General features: G+C 37.5%; 1 protein-coding gene and 1 long non-coding RNA gene across 5 annotated transcripts in view; both read left to right on the forward strand.

The window, feature by feature from the left end:
- Positions 1–1855: 1855 nt before the first annotated feature.
- Positions 1856–10981, forward strand: LOC148831459 (uncharacterized). Its single transcript, XR_016091303.1, has 5 exons — positions 1856–2071; positions 4231–4289; positions 4554–4616; positions 7226–7294; positions 10620–10981. It is a non-coding gene; the product is annotated as an uncharacterized LOC148831459 (long non-coding RNA).
- A 1248-nt stretch (positions 10982–12229) lies between these two features.
- The window catches only part of chd2 (chromodomain helicase DNA binding protein 2), a 35629-nt gene continuing 26780 nt past the window's right edge, over positions 12230–21078 (forward strand). For 2 of the 4 annotated variants that reach the window (XM_088920283.1, XM_088920284.1), the window contains exons 1-3: positions 12231–12738; positions 13106–13218; positions 20730–20952. In XM_088920283.1, the coding sequence (XP_088776409.1) occupies positions 13157–13218; positions 20730–20952 (285 nt within the window). In that variant the 5' untranslated portion in view covers positions 12231–12738; positions 13106–13156. Of the gene's footprint in view, positions 12739–12985; positions 13219–20729; positions 20953–21078 lie in introns of those variants that run through there. The other 2 variants (XM_088920282.1, XM_088920281.1) reach the window with 2 other exon arrangements.

Raw genomic sequence — 21078 nt, forward strand, 5'->3', positions numbered from 1 at the left:
GTCAGCAGAAATATTCCAGTTACCTTTGAGAGGCAGACATCAGATGATCAGATGTCTGCTTAGAAAGATCCTCCATGAAATTAAACTGTGTATTGGAGCTTACTAGGAGGAGGAAGTTTTCCCATCACTATTTGAGATTCAGCTGAAAGGAATTTCTTGTGTTTGTTCAAGATGGTTCATATTTTTGCCATGTTTTTTTAACATGTTCTTTTAAACCAATTTGGTTACAGCTTGGTACCACGTGCTGACTTCAGTTTCCTGACGATACAAAAGACATACTGTAGAAGCCAGGACCTAAATGTGCCCCGACAGTCAAAAGGCACACTGTGCTCTGAAAATGTGCAAAGACAAAGTAACACAAAGTCTACAGGGAGGGCAGGCAATGTGTGTGCATAAAAGAAATAAGACATTTGTAAATGGTCAAGATCTTTAGTAAAGAAAGGAAAAATATATTTTTTAAACATTCTGGGTTTCTTTCACTTGCTGTTTTATTCCAGTTGTTTGCAGCACCATGAGCTATACAATCCTATATCTTGTTACCTGGATATCAACCTGAAAGCATACCAAGAAGATAAAACATTTTCCTTTTTAAGTTTTGGGGAGACACTCTTGCTTTGTGTGTTGTTGTTTTTTCTGTAGGTTTAACACTTCTATGAGTAATTGAGTCTTACTGAAATTCCGGCAAGACTGGATATTCTTTGTTCAGGGCGAAGAAAGAAACGCAGGTGCCAATTTCGGCCGAATTATTTTTTTAAAGAAAATGTATAGGTTGTTATTCCAGTTCTTTATGTAAAAGAATCAGACACTTCCTTGGAGCTAGGCACAATTTTGTGTGCATAAAAATAAAACTATAAAACTTAACACATTTTGCCCTTTACGGAAACTAGACAATTTTGAGTGCTCTTTAGGATAAGTGATCTTTCTGTAACACAGCCACCGGACCTTAGCTACTTTGTGGTTTCTGCGGATGTTTTTTCTTAATTTGTACTGTAAATTGACAAATGCTAAAAGACCTTTTCTTTAGAGCTTCCACGGGATACTGTTATTTCATGTTTTAGACAACAAACTGTCTAAACCAGAGTTACATTATGCAGCGTTTACGGTCTTTAAATAGGTGCTTGGTCTAGGAAAAAATATCATTAGCCAATAATTGAAGAGCGTGCAACTATCAACCGCTGTCAGAGCCATAAACACTTCAATGAAAACCTACATTACAAAGACCGGGAGGGGGAGGGGGCCGGCTGTGCGTAGTGAGTAAACAGTAGGTACTTTCGCAACGAATGGTGTAATTTTTAAAAATACTCGAATACTCCTGTAGTGACCTGAGAGGCTGATAGCGTTTTAACGTCTGTATGATTTTTCCTGGTGAAGGATACAGTGCTAAACTCTGAATATCCAATTTCAAGACAATAGCCCCTTTTTTAATACATATCAGGCTAACACAACTAATATAATCACTTTCCTGTAAGGAATAATTTTAACAGTCGCAAGAACAGAGAAGAAAGGTGGGGGGGGGAGGAGGCCGCGTTTTTCAACCGTCACAGCCTCGCTGGTTCACTCAGCGAACAGATCCTTGCGAGTGAACGTTTTTACAGGAACAAAAAATAAAACGAAAAATAAACACCAAAAAAAAAAACCCCGACAACAACACAAGTTACTGTAATCTTCTTCGGCAGTTGTCGGGGTTTTTTTTTTTAATCCCCCGAAAAATAAAAACGCAAAGCCCGATGACGCTCCCTGCGTGTGTCAGCCAATCCACAGGGCGATGGCGAGGGGGGTGTTCGTTTCTCCTACCCAGCAGGCTCGTCTGCTGTAGAGGAAGTTGTGCTCGGTTACATTAAAGAGGAGGGCAGCCCATGTTGGGGAGAATAACAGAGCGAGCAGAGGCAGGGAGAAGGACGGACGTAACAGGCAGGCTCACATACACACACCCATAGCACAAAATGGCAGGGAGGCGAAGATCTGGCAGGGACAGGAGCAGACATGACCCCCCAAACCGGTAGACCCAGCGGGGCGAAAATCACCGCAGAGCACAGAGGGAGCCGGGAGAAAATGTTTCAGCCGAGTTAGGGTAAGGAATTTAAAAAAATAACCGGCGGTTTGGGCGCAACCAGACGAGCGTTCAGAGATGTGACAATATGGTGGAAAACAGAGATGGTGCCACGGTCTAGGGTAAAAATGGCTATGGTGGGGCTCCAGCCAAGACCAGGAAAGCAGGAATTAAAGGCGTCTTTTTCGGGGTGTAACGGCACTTTTTTGAGTGCCGAATGACGGGGAAGAAAAGGCAGTGAGTTTTTTTTCGAAGCTCCGAAACCTGGAAGACCTCTAGTCTGTCGTTGAGAATGGAAATTGTGCAGTTTTTAGGACCTACGCATTTTTAATGTGCTTTGTCCTTGAGACAACAAAATGTCCTTGTCAGGCGTGAATTTCGAAAAACAAAGCATAAAACGTTCCGAATCGAAGCCAAAAAGCTTGGTTTGCACGAACTTTTAGTGATCTTTGAGTTAGAGTTATAATCATTGTGGTTTGTAGGAATTTTTTTTCTTGTTAACATTTTCTCCATATATTATGTGTTAAAACTGTCCTTTCTTTTTTAAAAAAACGCAGTTCGATTTACATACAGGAGTAGTCGTTCTATGAAATGTGTCCAGAAAACATTGCTTTTAAAAGGGTCTCCAAGGTTTTATTTTATTAAATATTGGAAGTTGCAAATTTGGATTTTTTAAATATCTGTAATAAATATCTGTAAAATCTCTTACTTAGGAGTTATGTTTTAGTATTCTCGTCTTAGTTATGAGATTTGGACGACACGTTTTCTGTCAAGTCATGTATGTTTAAAGTACATTTATTTCTTATTTAAGTGAGAAATTGTGGGTGTTGGCTTTTAACTCTTGATGGCACAGTGTGGTGTATTTACTGTATATAGAAAAAAACTGCTAAGTTCGTCCGATGTCAAATTTGGTTTTACAAAAAAAGGTGATAGAGAAGGGTACACATGGTAATAAACTTAAATTAGATTATCACGAAGTTTGCTGCGTACTTTAAAATCTTATTATGACAAAATTAAATGCTTTTGTTATCGAATAGCCAATTTAGGCTGCCATTATTAAACTGTAAAGTAGAAGTCAAAAGTGCTTTATGAAATATGATTTTAAGCTACTTGATGGAATTTGCTATTTTTTCTGCAGTTTAGTATTTGGAATTTCAAAAACACTCTTTGCTTAGTACATGGGGAATTCCTTCAATAAGCACTATTAAGACTAAAAATATGTTTTGAAAGGATCGTCGTGTTTCATAGGCAGACACTATTTTGACTATATGTCGTTTCAGCCAACTATAAGGAGTTAAAACTTGTTTGGATTTAAAACCCAAGGTACAGTTATAGCCTCTGGGCAGGTTAGGTTCTAAAGCAGTCTTGTGCTCCTCCAGTTTCTCTCCAGTTAATGTTTGTGAGAATATGCCCAATTATATTTAAAGCAGCAGTGCCTAAATACAAATAGAATAGTTATAGCCTAGGTTTCCCATAGTTTACACCTTTTAAGGACCCATGTGTTCAATGGATGACCCAGCGTTTTTTTTAATGTATTTCCATTTTAATATTGATAATTTGGCATAGGGTTAAAAAATGTTGGTACAGAAACTAGAGTCTCATCTATGGGCCCCCTACTGCTAATGTAAAATACACAATTGTTTTTCTGTAGACAGTTTTAATATTTTGTTATTGAATCTTGTCTCAAAGCATCCAGGGTATCACTTTGTTCCCATTTTCCTTTTTGTTTTTGCCAAATTTCATTTCCAGAGCTGTGGGGGTACCTGCAGTGTAAGTTTGGGGTGTTGGTCTCGGATATTAATCCCAAGGTGGAAACCAACCTGTTTGGGGAATCTTGTTCTGCCTACTGGAGCTGCTTGCTAATATAAAATGTAGCTGAACCATAAAGGGGGATGTTGCTAGGCGTTTCTTATTTGTTGGTGGAGGTTTCTCCAAATGAGTTGAATGGCTCCTCTTTTTTATAACCTTGCTTGTGATTATTTGTCAGTGGGGAAAATTCAACCTTTGGTGATCATTTAATATCTCCCTTTTTAAAATGTGCTGTAGTAGGTAAGACACCAGGTTAATTTGTGAAATTTGTGTTGGGACAGATGCAGAAACAGATTCTTCAGTATTTTGCTGGGTGTGCATCGTCATGTGTCACAAGCGTGACGTGTAATACAATCATTTTTTTTTTCTAGGTTGAAGCTGATCTTCATGGACGAGACTGAACCAGATGAAGATGATGGTTGTGATGTAGGTAAGCTTATACATCTGAAACTACATTGTTTTCAATCTTGCTAATGGCAAGAGACATTTTGGTATTTGTTTCCCCGTCTTTAGTAAATTAGACCTGCTCATACCTTGAAAGGACTACATTTGTTTTAACATGGAGTTACCAGTAGGATGTGCTGTAAAGCATTTTTAGTCTTGTTTTTAATGGTTTCCTACAGTTGATTGAAATGTCCTTCACAATTTTAGAATTTTAATGGGATTGCTTCTGAATGTTTCTTTACTTTTTCAGGACCATCAGCTGAGGCACACCAGATCTCATGTTATGAAGGAACATAAAAATAATGTCCATAATGTAAGTATTCTGTCTCTAAGGAATATATAGGATGATACAAATTCATTCTTACTTAGTCCATAACATCACTTAGAGGTACACATGTATACATAAACAAGCTTATGCTTTACATCACCGGAAGTAATTTTTTTTTGTCATTATAAGAGTGAATGCAAGTCATTTAAGGGGATCAGTTACTTTAGCCAGTACTCCAACTCTGAATTTTCTCTATGACAGAAAAATCACAATAAGGTGTTCTGGAGAGACAGATCTTTTCCTACGTAAGCCTTAATTTCTATTTTAAGCGGCTCTGATTCTGTAGGAGGAGAAAAATTTAAATATTTGAAGGGGGTATAGATTTTAATTTGTACTTTTTCTTAAAGCAATTCACATTTTCAGAACACGGAATGTTTATTATATGATATCTAGCAAGGAATTTACTTAATTGGTTGAGATGCATTTCTAACAGTAACAAATAGACATGTTTGTGATCTGATTAAAAAAAGGCACATACTGGCAAAATAGAAGTGAGCCAGCTGAGATTTTAAATTTCATTGAGGGTACAACACTAACTCTTTTTAGAAATCATTTAAAAATTAGAAAGGATGACTCTTTAAAAAAATCACTGCTGTAAAAGTCATTTAAGCTTTGGTTAAATATGTATACATATACTGTTAAATTTTATCCCATTATACTAGTGAGCTTTTAGCTTGAAATTCTTCTTAATATAAAATCCCAGAATTGTTTCAACTTCTGAATACAGAATTGTTAATTCAGTGTCAAGATCTTTACCACTGCTTTAGGAGCATTCTAATAACCACATCTTGGTAAGACTTAATATGGTGCCTTGTATTTGGTACAAAACATTGAAAAGTTACTTTGAAGACACCAGAATTAAGTCTGAAATCAAGGTAAAAAAAAATATAGTTGATCTTCTCATTGGAAACTATAAACCCAGAATACTATGGCTGATTTACCATAGTTGGGTGGAAGCAGAAGCTCTTTAGGGAACAAAAAGCTACTGTCTGTTGCTGGCTGTGAGATTTACTATGGGGGGAAAATTGGTTTATCTTTTTGTTTAACCTAGGTCTTACCATCAGTTTCAGTACATTTCTGATGATCTGTTCTGCTATGATCTCATTTTCTTCATGACAACATAGAAGCAGTGGACAAAAACATAGGTCTTGGGCCACTATGTGAGGCCAGGAAGACATTTGCGTGCCATGGTGTGGAGACTTGTTAGCTTCAGGAATAAAGCAGAAGGGATGTGGCACCATTCTTACATGAGAAATCAGCTCATGCCTGGTAGATGAAAGTGGAAAAATACTGTCTCAAGTGTCATTCTGGAGTTTCCCACAAATGCTTGATTGGGTTCATATCTCATGACTGAGAAGGCCATAACATTGGTAATATCAATGCCATGCTCATCAAACCATTGGGTGGCCATATGTTGTCCTGGATGATATCCCTTCCAGCAGGAAGTAAATGCTACAACATGGAGTGAAGATGATCTCTTGGTAGCAATTATCATTGACCTTGTCTTCTAAGAGAATAAGTGTACCAAATCATGACAGGAAAATGCACCTCACAACATTATGGAACCACCAGTACCCTTCACTATTGGAACCAAGCACTCATGACTCCGGAGTTCTTTAAGGTTGGAGCCACATGCTCTTGTCCACTTGTAGAGAACAGTGCTAGCCATAATTATAGTTAGCCAGAACTGACCAGCATTTTTCTACATGACTAAGCATACTGAGTTATTTGTTTATCATATAAATCACAGCTATGTGGAGGTCCTTGCTTTCAGTCTACTTGGTGTCCTTCATTTACTCTGGTGTTTCTATTTTGTCCACTCTGTATGCCAAAGGTATCTTGCTTCAGTGCACTTAATCAAGGACATATACGTTTTCAATACAACTGAACATAATAAGGCCATACTGTGCATTTCTGTTTGTAAATGTAAAATGCTTATTATCTCAGACAGAACATAAAATAGAATTTAAGGTGATCTTTCCACATTTCTAATCTTGGAAATTTAAAGACGTTGGTTGTGTTTTTCTGTAAATGTGAACTGAATGCATCGTTCACTCTGAAAGAGCTTCCGCTTTGTCTAAATATTGCAGAGGTATACATTTGAACTTAACAAATATGACAAACATTAGTGACCTGTTCCCTTTTTATTAGCTGTGATAAGACCCAGTAGATCTGACTGCTGCTTTCACTGAGTCAGAGGTTGGGGGAGCTGTTCTGAGTTGGAGATTTAATGAAGCAGCAGTCTGAATATGGAAATATAGGTCATGTGACCAGATTTGGGTGGGACCAAGGGGAACAAATTATCTGAAGACCTTTTTGTAAAATAAGTGGAATAAAATGTTTAGCGTTCCAAATGTGGTTACTTTGTGTATAAGGGAAATGAACTGCAGTATGAATGTACTGCTTTGTTCTCTATTTAGAATTGGCTGAAAATGAAACTTTGTTTTAGAAATTAGAAAGTTTACAACATGTATGGTTAAACTTGTTGAACTGGTCCTTGCCTATTCATCTATGGGACTGAGTAAAGTTTCCCTTTATTAGCCTTAAACATTCTTGTTTAAAATTACATATTAATTAAATCTCTGTATTTACAGAGTTCAGCACTACATCTATGAAGTAATTTCTATCAGAAAACGTGAACATGAGATTCTCAAGACACCCTGGTAAGTTTTTTTTTCTGAAATTTGTGTTAAAGATTATTATGAAAGATAGAATCTCAATTCAGATGCCTGTCATTTCCCTTCAGATGAAATGTACTTTTAAATGATGGGATTTAAATGATGGAAGACATTTATTCTCTATCCACCAACACACCTGCAGTGTAAACCATATTTAAGTGTATCACTCAAGCTTGAAAGACCTCTGAATTTTCAACAAAGGAGTTTTTTAAAAGGATTCATCAGTATAAAGCTTAACATGGAAAGTTATGCATAGTAACTTGGAATGTCTACATATAAGTTAGATTCATAGCAGCATAAATTAATGGTTGTGACTTTTCATGAGCATGATTTTATGGAGTAATTTTGTGATAGCACATGGTGGATAAGCCTGGCATGTGTGCCAGGAGACATGGTGACAGTTTCAAGAGGAGTTCTTAATTGCACGAAGCAAATGCCTTGTGTGTTGCCCGTTTTAGAGGGAGAGTGACCTGGATCTCCTGCATTGTCATTAGTTGCAATTATTGGACTTTTGTCATCCTCTGTGATATGAAGATTGTGTTTGTGACACCCGGTACAAAAAATAAGTACTGATGGTCCTTGAATGCTTCAAGTTGGACAACATTGCCATCACATACAATGAAGATTGGTTTGGGATCATCTTATGTTCTTGCTGGTGTACAGAAGATCTCTCCTTCATTCTTAACAGCATTGAGAATAGAGTTACTTTACAGCAACTGCTCTATGTTACATGGATGTCTGTTATAAGCCATGTAATGATAGATCCTGCACATTATCTATGGTGTTGTACATTGATGCATTCACCAAATGACTTATTGTACAGAACCTGATGGATTCATCATTTGGGAAGTGATGTTCCACCATTGCTGTTTCTTCCCAAGTTGACCCACTGCTCATCTCTGGCATTCCAGGATGGGTTGGAATGGCAGATATACAAATACTGAGGGTCCCTGGACCTCTTAGGTGCTGCATTGTCAGAAGGCTGCTGTGCCAGTACTAAGGTTATGCCTGATTGGCATAACACTAAGGAACATGGAGTGGTATCTCACCATACACTGGTGACTACACATTGAGACATTCAATCACAGAGCTACATGCATGTTTCCCCGTGCCTTTGGCACCCTAAAGATCATATTTATATCCTCGGTACTGACAATGTCAGTGTGACAATAGACATTTGTCTATACACTTAAAAAGTTGAGAAGCAGTTCATTGAACACATTTAGTAAGTTGTCCACGCATAAATAGCATACGGCACAATTTGATATGAACTGTAATGCATAAGTGGACAATATTTAAACAAGAATTTGACTGAACTCTATGATCAATAGGAAAAACAAATCTATTTTTTCAGTATTATTGCTTGTGCAAGTGTCTTAAATTAATTGATTTGACCAGATTAAATATGTATCAATTTCATATTGAGCTATTTTTAACTTGACTAAAGCGTTTTGAGAAGCCACCTTTAAATGTGCTATATAAAACAGTTTATTTTATTATTATAACTTGACCACGAACATGAACACCTCATACTTTTAAGTCATACCTGAGTATTTTGAGGGCTTTCCAATAGTCAGAAAGCCACCCCCACACACACACACTATTTGTTTGACCTCAAGTGAACCCACAACCATCTGCTTTGTAATTGAATTCTTCCATTAGTCAGACTTATTAAATTAATTATTTTGACATTTAGCCTTTGAAGGAAACTCCCATCCTTTAGTTGTGTATCCCACTCTCACCACCACCACTTGACAGTAAAGGTCTTGGCTGAAGAGCTGTACCTTTGCTCTGGTTATTTCTCATCTTGATCAGGTTTCAGGGTTGCTATGCAAGTGTAAGGATTTAAACCTTATATAAAATGGTACAACAGCAACATTTTGTGTATCTATTTCCTTAATCCTTTAAGGAATATTTAACTAAATCTTGTAGATTTAATTAGTCCCATGTCCTCAATACACATGAGGGGTGGGTTATGCAATACTGGGTTAAAAACACTTCTCAAATTCATGTTTACTTCTGAAAACGTAATTCTATAATCTTTGCATTCTACCAATTTGTAGTTTTAGATCTGGACAACTAAAATTCTTTGATTCAAAAATGTAGGTTAGGAAAGCCTAAACCTGCATTCTCTCAATTAGAGGTGTAGTCAATTTAAATGAGACCCAGAAAGATCCATGAAGGAGCTTGATATTGCTTTATAGAGGTGTGTGGAAAATGACAGCATCTTGAATTGAGTTTGAATTGAATTTTTAAAATGTTTTGAGTGATAAACCATGGATTTCAAAGGATTTTAGGATTGCCTTGAGGATTGCTACACTTTTGTGTGCATTTTGCATTTATAAAATGTTTAAAATGTATTAATAATACATGGAACTTGCAGAGAAAAAAAATGCTCTACCTTTACAGGTTTTTTATGCTTTCTACATCTGTACAAATTATGTATTGATATTAAGTGTTGTAGCAGTCCTCAATTAGAGGTTCATCTTGGTTTGAAATAGGTAATTGATTTACATTTTGTGATTACAAAACATACCTTTTTTTGTTGATGCTGGGAAAACTGAGTGGGATTGTGTGTTTTTAGCTTCACTTAGAATGTTAAATTATAACTTAACTAATTGCTTATCTAAAGGTAACATTTTTTGTGACTGTATTGCTAATGTGTCCATTTAGCTTATAATGGTGGAAAAGATTGCTTCACAATTCTTTAGAATTCTGGTTAATTTGGTATTAAGGATTATTCTGTTTTGTAAATCTTAGTCTGTAGCTGGTTATATTCAAAGTGCTTTTCCTGTGGGATAAGTTCAGAAATGGGTACCATTGCCAAGGGTTTGACTCATTGATGGTCCTAGATGACACCCATGATGTATAAAAAATAAAATAAAATTATGATCTACCTAGTTTTGGGGATTTGTTAGTTCTTCACAATACTTGGTTTTGGATTTGAAGAGTGCAGTTGTCTTTCAACTAAGTTGCAAACATTAAAAATTGATATTTTGTAAGTTATGTGGAAAGATTTTCAGGGCTCACATGTTTGTGTTATTTTGTCATAGAATTGACTTAAAGGTCTCTGGAATATTTTAGGATGTTTGCTGCATATCTATTATTAAGTCCTTTTATGTGAAGGGTCTGCAAACACAAATTATATATGAACAGAACTGCTTTCTCACCTTTGGACTTCATACAGTTTTATGTTTTTTGATTTTGTTTTAATGTGGAGACTTCCAAGGTAAGGGTGCTACATTTGTTACTGCCATTTATGCCAGATTGTATAGGCTGTTTACATTTATTTCTTTCTAATTCCATTAAGACCCCATACAACTGAAGAGATTCAAGTGGAGACAGCTGGTTTGTCACCAAGATGGCGCCTCCTTTCTGTGATTTGGGATTACTGTGTCATTTGGGAAGGCTGATTCCTTGAACTAAAATGGACTTTATCCTTTCCTTTGCTTGGACTTTTTTTGAAAGAAAATGGACTTAATTGGAAACCAGTTTGAAAATACTTTGCATATGTTTTACCTTGACCTCAAATGTCTGCCCTGGAATAAATGTGCATGGCTATGATTGTACTACCTCAGATTTTCCCAAATTTGAACTGTGTAATTTTTAAGTTGTCAGTTATATATTTGGAGTGCTTATGGAGTTAAATAAAATTTTCAATTAATACTTGCATTTCTTTTGGCATTTTTTTGTGGTGCTCAGGTTGCTGATTATACATAAATGGGCATGTGTTACTTTTTAAAAGTTCTGTTTTTGCTTTTGATGTGCCTTATTTGAACGTGGTATATCAAGATCTATCCAAGATTGGGATACATTTGTGCGGTCTTTGGTTTAATTGGATATTGCAAAAATGGTGGGTTTTCATGAAGCACAATGGAAATGATCCTTTGGGTTTTCTCCCACCCTCCATGACATCTTGGGGGGTGGGGGGAATGGGTGTTGACTTCTGTTATTTAAAGGGTGTGGAAGACCTGGATGTCCCCAAGCCAGGACCTGGTTTAGAACATGAAACAATTAACTGGTCACCAAGCTGACCCTTGGCTTTGCTCAATTTTATTCTTGAATGGCAACACCCATTATGTACTATACAAAAGCCTTGTGTGCTGAAAGTCTCCATTGACTCATGTAAAATTAACTTTATATATTTAGTTGTGATTTATTAAATCGGATGATTATCATATCCACTCCATTAAGTTATTAAGCACCCTGTGCATTAGTAAGATGATACGAAGTGTGTAGTATTTGCAGAAGAATGCTAAATCCAATGGTGTTGAGTGGTCTGGTTAGAGTGCCATGGGGTCTCAGGGTTGTGAATGGACCCTGAATGTGTCCCCAAGACCCCCTTGGGTGTCTTTGTGTGTTGACCACCTACTGTTGCCCCAGTATTGGTTGGGGGTGTCCTTTTATTCCAAACGGGGATAATGTCCTTCAGAAACCACCCCTATTTAAGGGAATTCCATGCACAAAATATCCAGTTTCCCAAATGGTTAACCAAGCCTTTTTGTTATTATTTTGCTCATTTGAATATGGCTCAAAAAGAATCCATAAAAATTACAAAGCAATCAAATGCAAAGAGTTAAACCAGTTTTGAAGGTGATTATAATGGTGTCCAAGCTCTTTTGTGTTGCTTTTATAAAATGGCTCCAGTTGGCTCATTTCCTGTCTGAACAGGAAGTTATGGCTGCCCCCGAGATTAAAATTTACCCAAATTAGTCTTATTTAAAAAGTACCACTTCTTTTTGCCTTCAAGGCATCTTGGTTTTCAGTGACCAGATGCTGGTGTAGGGTAAAAGTGGTAGTTGTGAGGAAAGACTTGTTTAAATTGGGTGTTTTTTGTATAAAATGAAAGGGGTGGGTCTTTGGTACATCACCTGAGTCCTGGGGTAAATGGAAAGAGCGTCAATCAAAGGCAGAGCTCTCAGAGCTGGGAAGGAGATCTAGATGGCGGCTGAGCCTTGGAGAGGAGAGCGCATTGAGAATCGCCGAGCCTCTCCAACACTTTGTGTAACTTTTAGCAACTTTTAGGCCGCCGCAGGGGCCAGTGGGAGACTTTATTAGCGAATCTAGATCGCTTTCGAGTTGTTACATTTGTGATTTAGCAAAGCTTTTTTGTTTAATTTGTGTGGCTTTATCGAGAGGAGAATTACAGTACACTATGTGCGAGTCGTTGTTTTCCAGCTTAAGCACAGGCAGCCATGACGCACCACCATTTTTAGTGCGCTCTGCCTAGGGTGCTTCTACGCCTCTTTATTTAATTAATTTTCTTTTCCGATAGCATGTAATTCTTATTTTTGTTTAAAAAAAACATCCGTTTAGCGATATATGCTGAAAACTAAATATTTGCGTTTGGGGACCCCAGTTACGGAATAAAGAACTTCATTGACGAGTGGGAAGCAACACTGCAATCTACCTGTCTGTACATGGAATAGGTATGTATAGAATCACGCTTTTCATCTATTATTTTTTGGTTTGTTTTTTAAAATGCATTTTTGAAACGTCTTCCCTTTTGTCTGATGACGCAGTTGTAATACATTGTGTAGACGTGCACGGCTTTTTTGGTTAAAGAAATGGGGGGGTGTTTTATATGGTGCCTAGTTGAGCAGGTGTCGTTTATTTACCTTTTCTTTTAACGTTTTAAAGGTTTTGTAGTTGTTTTTCGATATGCGATATGTTTTTCGAGACAGTGGTGTTCTTTTTCAGTCATGTCGTCGCAGCGTCAAGACTGCTGTCCTGCTGGCGAATGCACGCAAATGGAACTTAACAAGGGATCCTTACCCTTCTTTTAACTTTTGACAGTAAAATACCAGGACACGAGAGCATCAAAAACAAGTGTACAGGATATATAAAATGATGAAGAATAAGAACAGCAAGCGAGAAGACGACGGTTCGACCCAAAGTAATGCATCAAGGTACGATCTTTCATTTTTTTTTCTCCATTTCTTTTGACATCTGCCTTGATTGTTTACGTTGTCAAGCCTGGATGCTCACCTGTGCCAATATATAGTGTTCGGTTTCTGTGATTAATTTAGGTTTTAGATAAATGACCTTGGGATTGTTAAATTGCCACACCCTAATTTTTGCTAGCAATTTCTTAAAGTTAAGACCTGATTTTAGGGCCCATTTAAAGCATCGGGTACCCAAATGTATACTAACCCGATGAAGTCGTGTGGTTTTTTTGAAGCAGATGTGCGATTTCTTTCAGTATTTTTTCCGTTTGTGACAGCACAAAATGACCTTGTCTGTTTTGTCGTTGCTGCATTGCACCATTTTACATACAATGCAGTTTCCCATTTAAAACATTTTATTGGGACTTCATTTGTTTGTGTGTCGTAGAAAATATCCATTTTAGTATTTGATTGGGCTTTTATTTAACGACACGTAATACCGAATACCTAATAGTACTTGTTCATGTGTTTGACTGGCTCGCTTTGAAGCACGTTAAAGCACTGTTGTGTATATTTTTTTGGATGACAGATGGAAGAATAATCTGTATTAGTTTAAATAATTTGGCAATTTACACTTAAATAATCGGTTAATGGTAAAAATATATAGCGTTGAAGATTGTTTGTAATGGACTAAAGTAAAAGTATTAAAAGTAAATAAAATGAATTTAAAACGATGTTTGTTCACATTTTTTATTCTCTTTGCTCTGAGCCATTGTTTCACTTTCAACATGTGCACAGTTGATTGAGATGGTTTTAAAACGTGTGAAACAATGTTGATCTGTCTCTCTCTTTCAAAAACATTGCTTCCCAACCAAGCACTCAGCTCTTATAATTCTGTGACCAAAAAGTACATGATTGCTTATTGTCAAAATGTCGTGAAATGCTGCAACAAAAATATCAACAGTTTACGAATCTTAATGATTTTACTTCATGCAACTAGTCTGATTTTCTCAACCATACCATAATGATTTATAATCAAAATGTTTTGTTTTCTAATTATATATGTGTACTTATGTAAGATTGCATCTACAGTGCACCTATACAGTTCTCCTATATTATGGATACATATAGTAGTTTGTTGTGACATGCTTTGCAAAAGTTGTTCTTGTGAAAGTGCAAGGTAGGTGCGTCTAGGTGTTTTTTCCCCTGATCACAGTATTGTCCCTTCAAGATGTATTTCCACTTGAAAGTTTTGACATTCTGGTATTTATGCTAGGTTACTCGAGGCTTCAGTTCTCAAATCACAAGCAGAGTTTAGTGTAACACCTAGTACTAAATCAGGTTTCATAGCTTTTATTTTCATGTAAATGAAATGCACAACTACTTTACCTGCACACATTTGTCTTTGTAACTATCAAAAGTGATTTTTTGTTTGGCAGGCTTTGTGTAATTTCAACTCATTTAACTTCAATTTAAGAGACCTAAGGAATTCATTGTTTTCTGTTTACTTTGACACTTGTAGTACAATGAAATTAATTCTAAACACATTTCTCACTATCCAGTTATTTTGTTTCATATTGGTGTAGGAGAGAACCCACTTTGAAGTCAGAGATATTTGGTGTTGAATGCATGTTTTTTTTAGAAAATTTAGGCAAAAGTTTTGAAACTACAATTGTTTTGAAGCTGTATTATTCTCCTAACTCAATGATACAAGAACCTCCTCTGCATTCACTGCTTTTAAAAACTACAGTGATCAGCTTGTACAATGTGAACCATGCATCACTGCAAGGTATAGGAATTATTTCTGTCACTTGGTTGCATGTTAATATACAGCTTCTGTGAACATGTTTAGTGAAGTATTTAAAATGCTGGTTTTTAGTATTTGCATTTTTAACAGGCACTACCTTAAGTTTGGAGAAAGCTGAGGTTTCAGAAGTCAAGAAGTCAAGTGAAGGGTTAAGGTTTCATTTTTATATGGTCCAATTCTATTGTGGCAGCCATTTTATAGGTGCTGACTGTTTAAAATAAAATAATGCCAGTTGTTCAATGCTTTTCCAACCACACACAGATCTCCCTTCACATAAGAGGTAAGGATGACCTCCCTCCTGGCAACAACAAACTGTTTTTTTGGTTGCCGGAGAAAGTAAGTGTTCGGTTTTGGTCCAAATGTGCATCTTTTTTCGCAATAGATTGCTGCACGTCCACTTCAAAGTCACAAAATGGCTCTTGCTTTGTGCCGCATAGCTAGGCAGACATGCTGCATTACACAGAGTGTACTTAGAACTACAGGAAGCTTGAACAGGATGTGGTTCAAAGGTCAGAAGTGTATGTTTTGAACAGAGATTGGTTAGCTGTGGGCATAGCAACACAACGGCCTATAGCAAATTCGAATCGCAGGGATGTGCCCACCCTCCTGTTACGTCACTCATCCCATTGTGTGTAGCCTTTCCTGCTTTGTCAGCTAACGCAGCTACCCCTGCTGGTTGAAATGCCTTGCAAGAAATTAGAAATCCTTTGATGTTTTTCTTTTTTTTTATTTTATAATGTTATTATTGTCTTTTAGATTTTTTCCAACAAATGCACTATAAATGAACACAATTTTTAAAACAGCTTAATCTTTAGAGGCAACATTAAAGGCCTTGCTTTTCCTGCTAGTGTTTATTAAAACTATTCACAGACACTAGCACAAATATGTACTAGCGACCCTGGCTTTTATAATAATTTTTTCATTTCTTTTATGTACATTTTTCATGGTTAAGAAACTCAACATTATTTTAAATCCCATTTACCAGTTTTTACTAAATTACTCAATGCGGAGTAGGAAATTGGGTGAACTGTTTAGGCAGTATCATGGTTATAATTTAGGTTTTTTTTATATAAAGAGGTTTTGAACACTTTTAAATTCCTTATGATCTAGTTTAATAAAATTAATATTGAATCCAGAATATGTAATTAAGTTTAGTTAAAATAATTTTAAAAAGTAAATATATTTTGTAAAAATACTGTGACAACTGGTTTGCAAAACCTGTTACACAGCTGGTAATGTTAGATTCCTCAGGAGATATGTCATGTTTAGTCAGCTGTTCCCTGTTTGACCATTTAAGGCCTTGAAAATGGAGAAGCAATTTGGTGGGATTGAGGGGCACTGTTTCAGAAAGGGTAAACAGAATAGCAGTGCCTGTCTTTAGAAACATGCAAATACATCACAGAAACACCACAGCTGTTAAAAAAAGATAAATGTTCTGGTTTTGGAGGGTGCGTTTTATTTAGAAAAGTAGTTTCCTGATGCACTGAAAATGCAAATATCTAAAATCACTACCTATAGTCCTAAATGTCAACAGTGCCCCTTAATGGAAGATATCAGGTGAGTATTGAGAAATTGTATTGCCGCATTTGTGGACGAGGAGAGCAGTGTTTTGAAAATATTTTTTGAAGTAATACAACAAACGACGTGGTGTGTGGAAACATGAACGTCCCTGATTATGTGTGGCAGCAGAACTACGTGCTCACTTCCTGTTTCCAAAAAAAATCCCAAGACGGACACCTGTAGAGTATGGTAGTGCACACTGTGTCACTCCCTGGAAAGAGGCTTTGTACATGCTGCTATTTCTTTGTGAGGAAGAAAGCGTAACAGTGTGCCTTTGCTCTAGATGGTGAGTAATGTGAGGGATGAGGACTTTACCTGACAGTGGTACTTGCTTTTTTGCAGAGACAGTGCACCGTCTGTCCCACATTTGAAACATTATCCTACATTTGTTCTGGTGCCATTCGTTGTTAATAAAGAGCGAAGCCTCAAATCAAGGACTGCTAGAATATATAATAATATATTGAAAATGTATTTAATAATATATTCGCTTCTTTAGCACATCACTTCTCAAACATATGGGGTGGTGGGGTTGTGCGATGGCTCTGTGGCTAAGGATCTGCACCTGTGGCTGGAAGGTTGCCGGTTCGTATCCTGCAGCCGGCAGAGGAATCCTACTCCGTTCGGCGCCTGAGCAAGGCCCTTAACCCTAACTGCTCCAGGAGTGCTGTATAAATGGCTGACTCTGCGCTCTGACCCCAAGCTTCTCTCCCTGTCTGTGTGTCTCATGGAGGGCAAGCTGGGGTATGCGAAAAGACAAATTCCTACTACAAGAAATTGTATATGGCCAATAAAGTGTGATCTTATCTTGTATACCTCTGACAAAGCTGATTGATTTTTGCAGATATAAGGAGACATGACTGTTTCAAGTGGCAGATTAAATGTGATCAGATTTAACATTAAATACCAGACGTAAATGGTCAGCAGTCTGCCTTATAATTGATCCTATCTTAAAACTGAAACTGTTAAGTATCATGGTTAAGCAACTGTTCACCTTTTGGTGATAAATACCATGCAATACATTGCTCTTCACAAAGTTCTTCAGTTAATGGAATTTGTAGCATCTTCTTAAAGCTGACATTATTTAGTAATTTGTAAAACCAGTCTGCCGAAGACCACAAACAGCATTTAGAATGTCAGATGTTTTTTTAATTCTCAACCACAATGAGTAATCAAAAAGAAATGTCTTGTTTTCGACAAGTCATCTTTAAGGAATACTTGCCTGTTGTTTTACCCTTGATAAGGTATTTTTCTGAAATGTTATAGGAACCTGTTTAATCCCTGGAACCACTCTGGAACTCAGTGTTGTTTTGCATGTTAAGTGGATAAATTAACAGGATTTTCCACATGCCTGCTGTTGTTTGTAGCTTAAATGATTACTTTTATATTAATATGTATGTAGTCTTAACTTTTTTCAAGCCTCTATTGTTACTACCACAGCGCATAAGAACAAAAAGGTTTATAAATGACAGGAGGCCTTTCAGTCTATTTGTTTTGTTTGCTCATAGTTAATTGATCCTAGAATCTCACCCAGCTGTGTTTTGAAGAAAGGCATGCTGTTGGCTTGTTCCACTCTCAGTACCCTTTGTGTAAGTGCCTCCTGGTCTCGGTTTATAATGCACCTCCCCTTCCTTTCCCTTCGTGTCCCTGAGTTTGTGCTTTACTGCAGATGGATGTATCTTTTTTTCACAAAGCATCATAGGTCATCACACACATTTGAGGTCAAACCAGTCCTACTGGGTGAATATTTTCCACATTGTGCAAATAAACTACACCTCGAGGGTATATTGTCCACATTGTGCGAATTAACTGTACCTTGGGGGTATGGGTAACCTGCCCATCTCACTTTAAAATGATTTCAAGTAAAGTTAATGTCCATTTTGAGTGAAAAAGTATTGCAGTCTTAGCTCTGCTATGCTCACTAATCATGGATTTGATAGCACAATGTAGATGGGAGAGCTAAATAATTAAGCCATGTTACGGTTGGTGTCTATCAATTTATAGATCATGAACCTGTAACTTGAAGTGCACTTGTAAGACCTCTTTTAGTATTCAGAATGTAAAAACGTTTTTTAGACATTAAATTTAAAAGTGCATTACAGACGTTGCCTGCAGGACATTTTTCTGTGACCTTGTTAGTTTGAATGCCAAGGTTTTGCGATCTTTGCTGTTTATAATATTGGTTCACAAAACAATTCAGGAACTTCAGATAGTCTTTTTTAATATAATAAAAATACCAGGATTTTTCTTAAAAACGGGGACCTGTAGATCTAGTTAATTAGGTTAAACATTTACTATTTGTGTAGTGAATTGATCTCTTGAGAGGTTAACTGGGAAAAATAACGGTTTTCTCTCCTAGGAGTCTTCTACTGCTCCAACAAGACCAGTCAAAAAATAAATTTCAGATCTAAAACATGCCATGAGAAGACATGAATAATTTATTTGACCATTTAATGGAGATAAGCTGATTACTTATTGAGCATAGTTAGATATAATAGTGTCCTGTTTCATTAACTGTGTAAGCAAATTTTAGATTCAATTTCTAAGTATGTAAATTTTACAGACTGCCCTATGATATTAACAGTTCACCAGTTATGCTATTAAGATTGGGTCGCTTGTTTTCACTTTATGAACCTAAAGAAGAATTATATGTTTCATGATTATCCCAGAAGTCATGCACTGTAATACTCCACTGGGACTATTTAGTGGTTGGAGTAAATGGGGTCACTGTAAGAGCTTAATTTTGTAAACTTTTGTAGAACACTTGCTTTTGGAGAAGAAAAAAATGTGTAAAATAGGCTGTTTTTCTTTTGAAAGACTTGCCAGGTCTTCAGAAAGTGTTTAGAAAATATCAACAGTTGTTTGTGAGGTGGATATGGAGGCCAGCATCTGACGTCATCACCCCCATGTGTTGCTCTGTCATTGTTTTTGCTAAAGGTGGAGATGTGCTTTGGCACTGTGGTTTTGTGGATGGTGCAAGGCATTTTAAGATGGTGGAGTAAAGAGGCCTAAAATGGTTGACAAATGTGGCAGATTCCCAAGTATAAGGAAAATCCTGGAAGGCTTTTCGACTCCCAGATGAGCGGTGTTGCTGCCCCCTGTCTGCAGAAAACATAACATATAAACAGGGAGAGACAGTGCTTGTGCATTTTTATTTGTAAAAGTTTCTTAAGAATGATTGGAAATGGAATTAAGGTTTAGGTAGTCTTTTAATATATTCTTAGTTAAAAGACCCGCAATAACGTTATTTTTGGATGGTGAAGATGCTAAATATGTTTGTAGACTTACCCCTTTGTGCACTGACTTTCGATCTGAATGGGCTCAGGCTTGGAAAGGCCTCACAGATAGAGAACCTGTGCTCACATTAAAGATACTGAAGATTTTGAAGCAGTAATTATAGTTAAACTTTTTTTTTCCTGATTTTGGAAACATTTCCTGCTCTCCAACTAAGAATGGAGAAAGTCTCGGCAAATACAGTCAGGTGGTTCCTGCAGATGTGTTGCGCAGTAAGGGCAAGACCCCCTTCAGCAGCAGCTGTCTTTGCCTTCATCCTTTCCCACCACGCTCCCTGTTCCTTCTGATACCCCCTTCCCCTTGCCTCTTTGTCATCTGAGCAATACAAGTGCTTTAAAAATGGAGAATGTCTAAAATGCAGGTCGATTCCAGGAGGATTCACTTTTCTATTTGGGACAGACCACCTCAACAAAGCCCAGCTTGAGTACATCAGCTACTAAAGGCTTTTAAACAAGGCTTTTGAAATAGAGAAGACGCTGGGGACGCATTAGGGTGTCTGCCTGAAGTAAGCAAGCAAGAGTGTGAACATTGTGGACAAATCGTACTGGGGGGAAGAGTACAGTAAAACTATTGTAGTGCTCACATCTAGGTTTTCCGTGCCTTTGTTGATTTTCAGTCATGTGCTTGTGATAAGGATTCCCCAGACTATCAGCCATACTTGCCTCACGCACCAGTGAAGCCAGTGAAAAAAGAATTGAAATGTGATGCACATTTGTGCGATTCTGGTTCTCCTTGCAGGATAAAGAGCTGCCAAAAACACTCAGCGCAGCTTGAAGGCGTATGTTTTTTTTTCACCCCACAAGAAAAGTGTATCCATCTTGCTCATGACAGTTAGAATCGTATGAGGGTTTAACATCACGTTCATTTGACCTTGTAGCAACTCCGCTTCCGAGGAATCGAACCACTCGGCCTCAGAGTCGGGCAGTCAGTCCGAGAGCGAGCGGGGCAGCGAGCGCGGCAGCGACTCCAACAGCAGCTCCGAGTCCGAGAGCCAGTCCGAGTCGGAGAGCGAATCGACGGGATCCAAATCCCAGCAGGCCACCTCCGAGGTCAAGGATAAGCCTGTCAGCAGGAAGGACAGATTAGCCGATGTCAAGAAGGTACCTGGTTATTGTAGCCCTGCTCAAACGCCAGCCGTCCTGTGAGCTGCCAGTTAAAAGCACATGAGCCATCCCGAGCACTTCTGTTCCACACAGAGGCAGTGGGGTGTGTAAACCCCCTCCCCC

The sequence above is a fragment of the Atractosteus spatula genome, chromosome 7 (genome assembly GCF_055471065.1).
Source record: "Atractosteus spatula isolate fAtrSpa1 chromosome 7, fAtrSpa1.hap1, whole genome shotgun sequence".
In the NCBI taxonomy this organism is placed as follows: Eukaryota; Metazoa; Chordata; class Actinopteri; order Semionotiformes; family Lepisosteidae; genus Atractosteus; species Atractosteus spatula.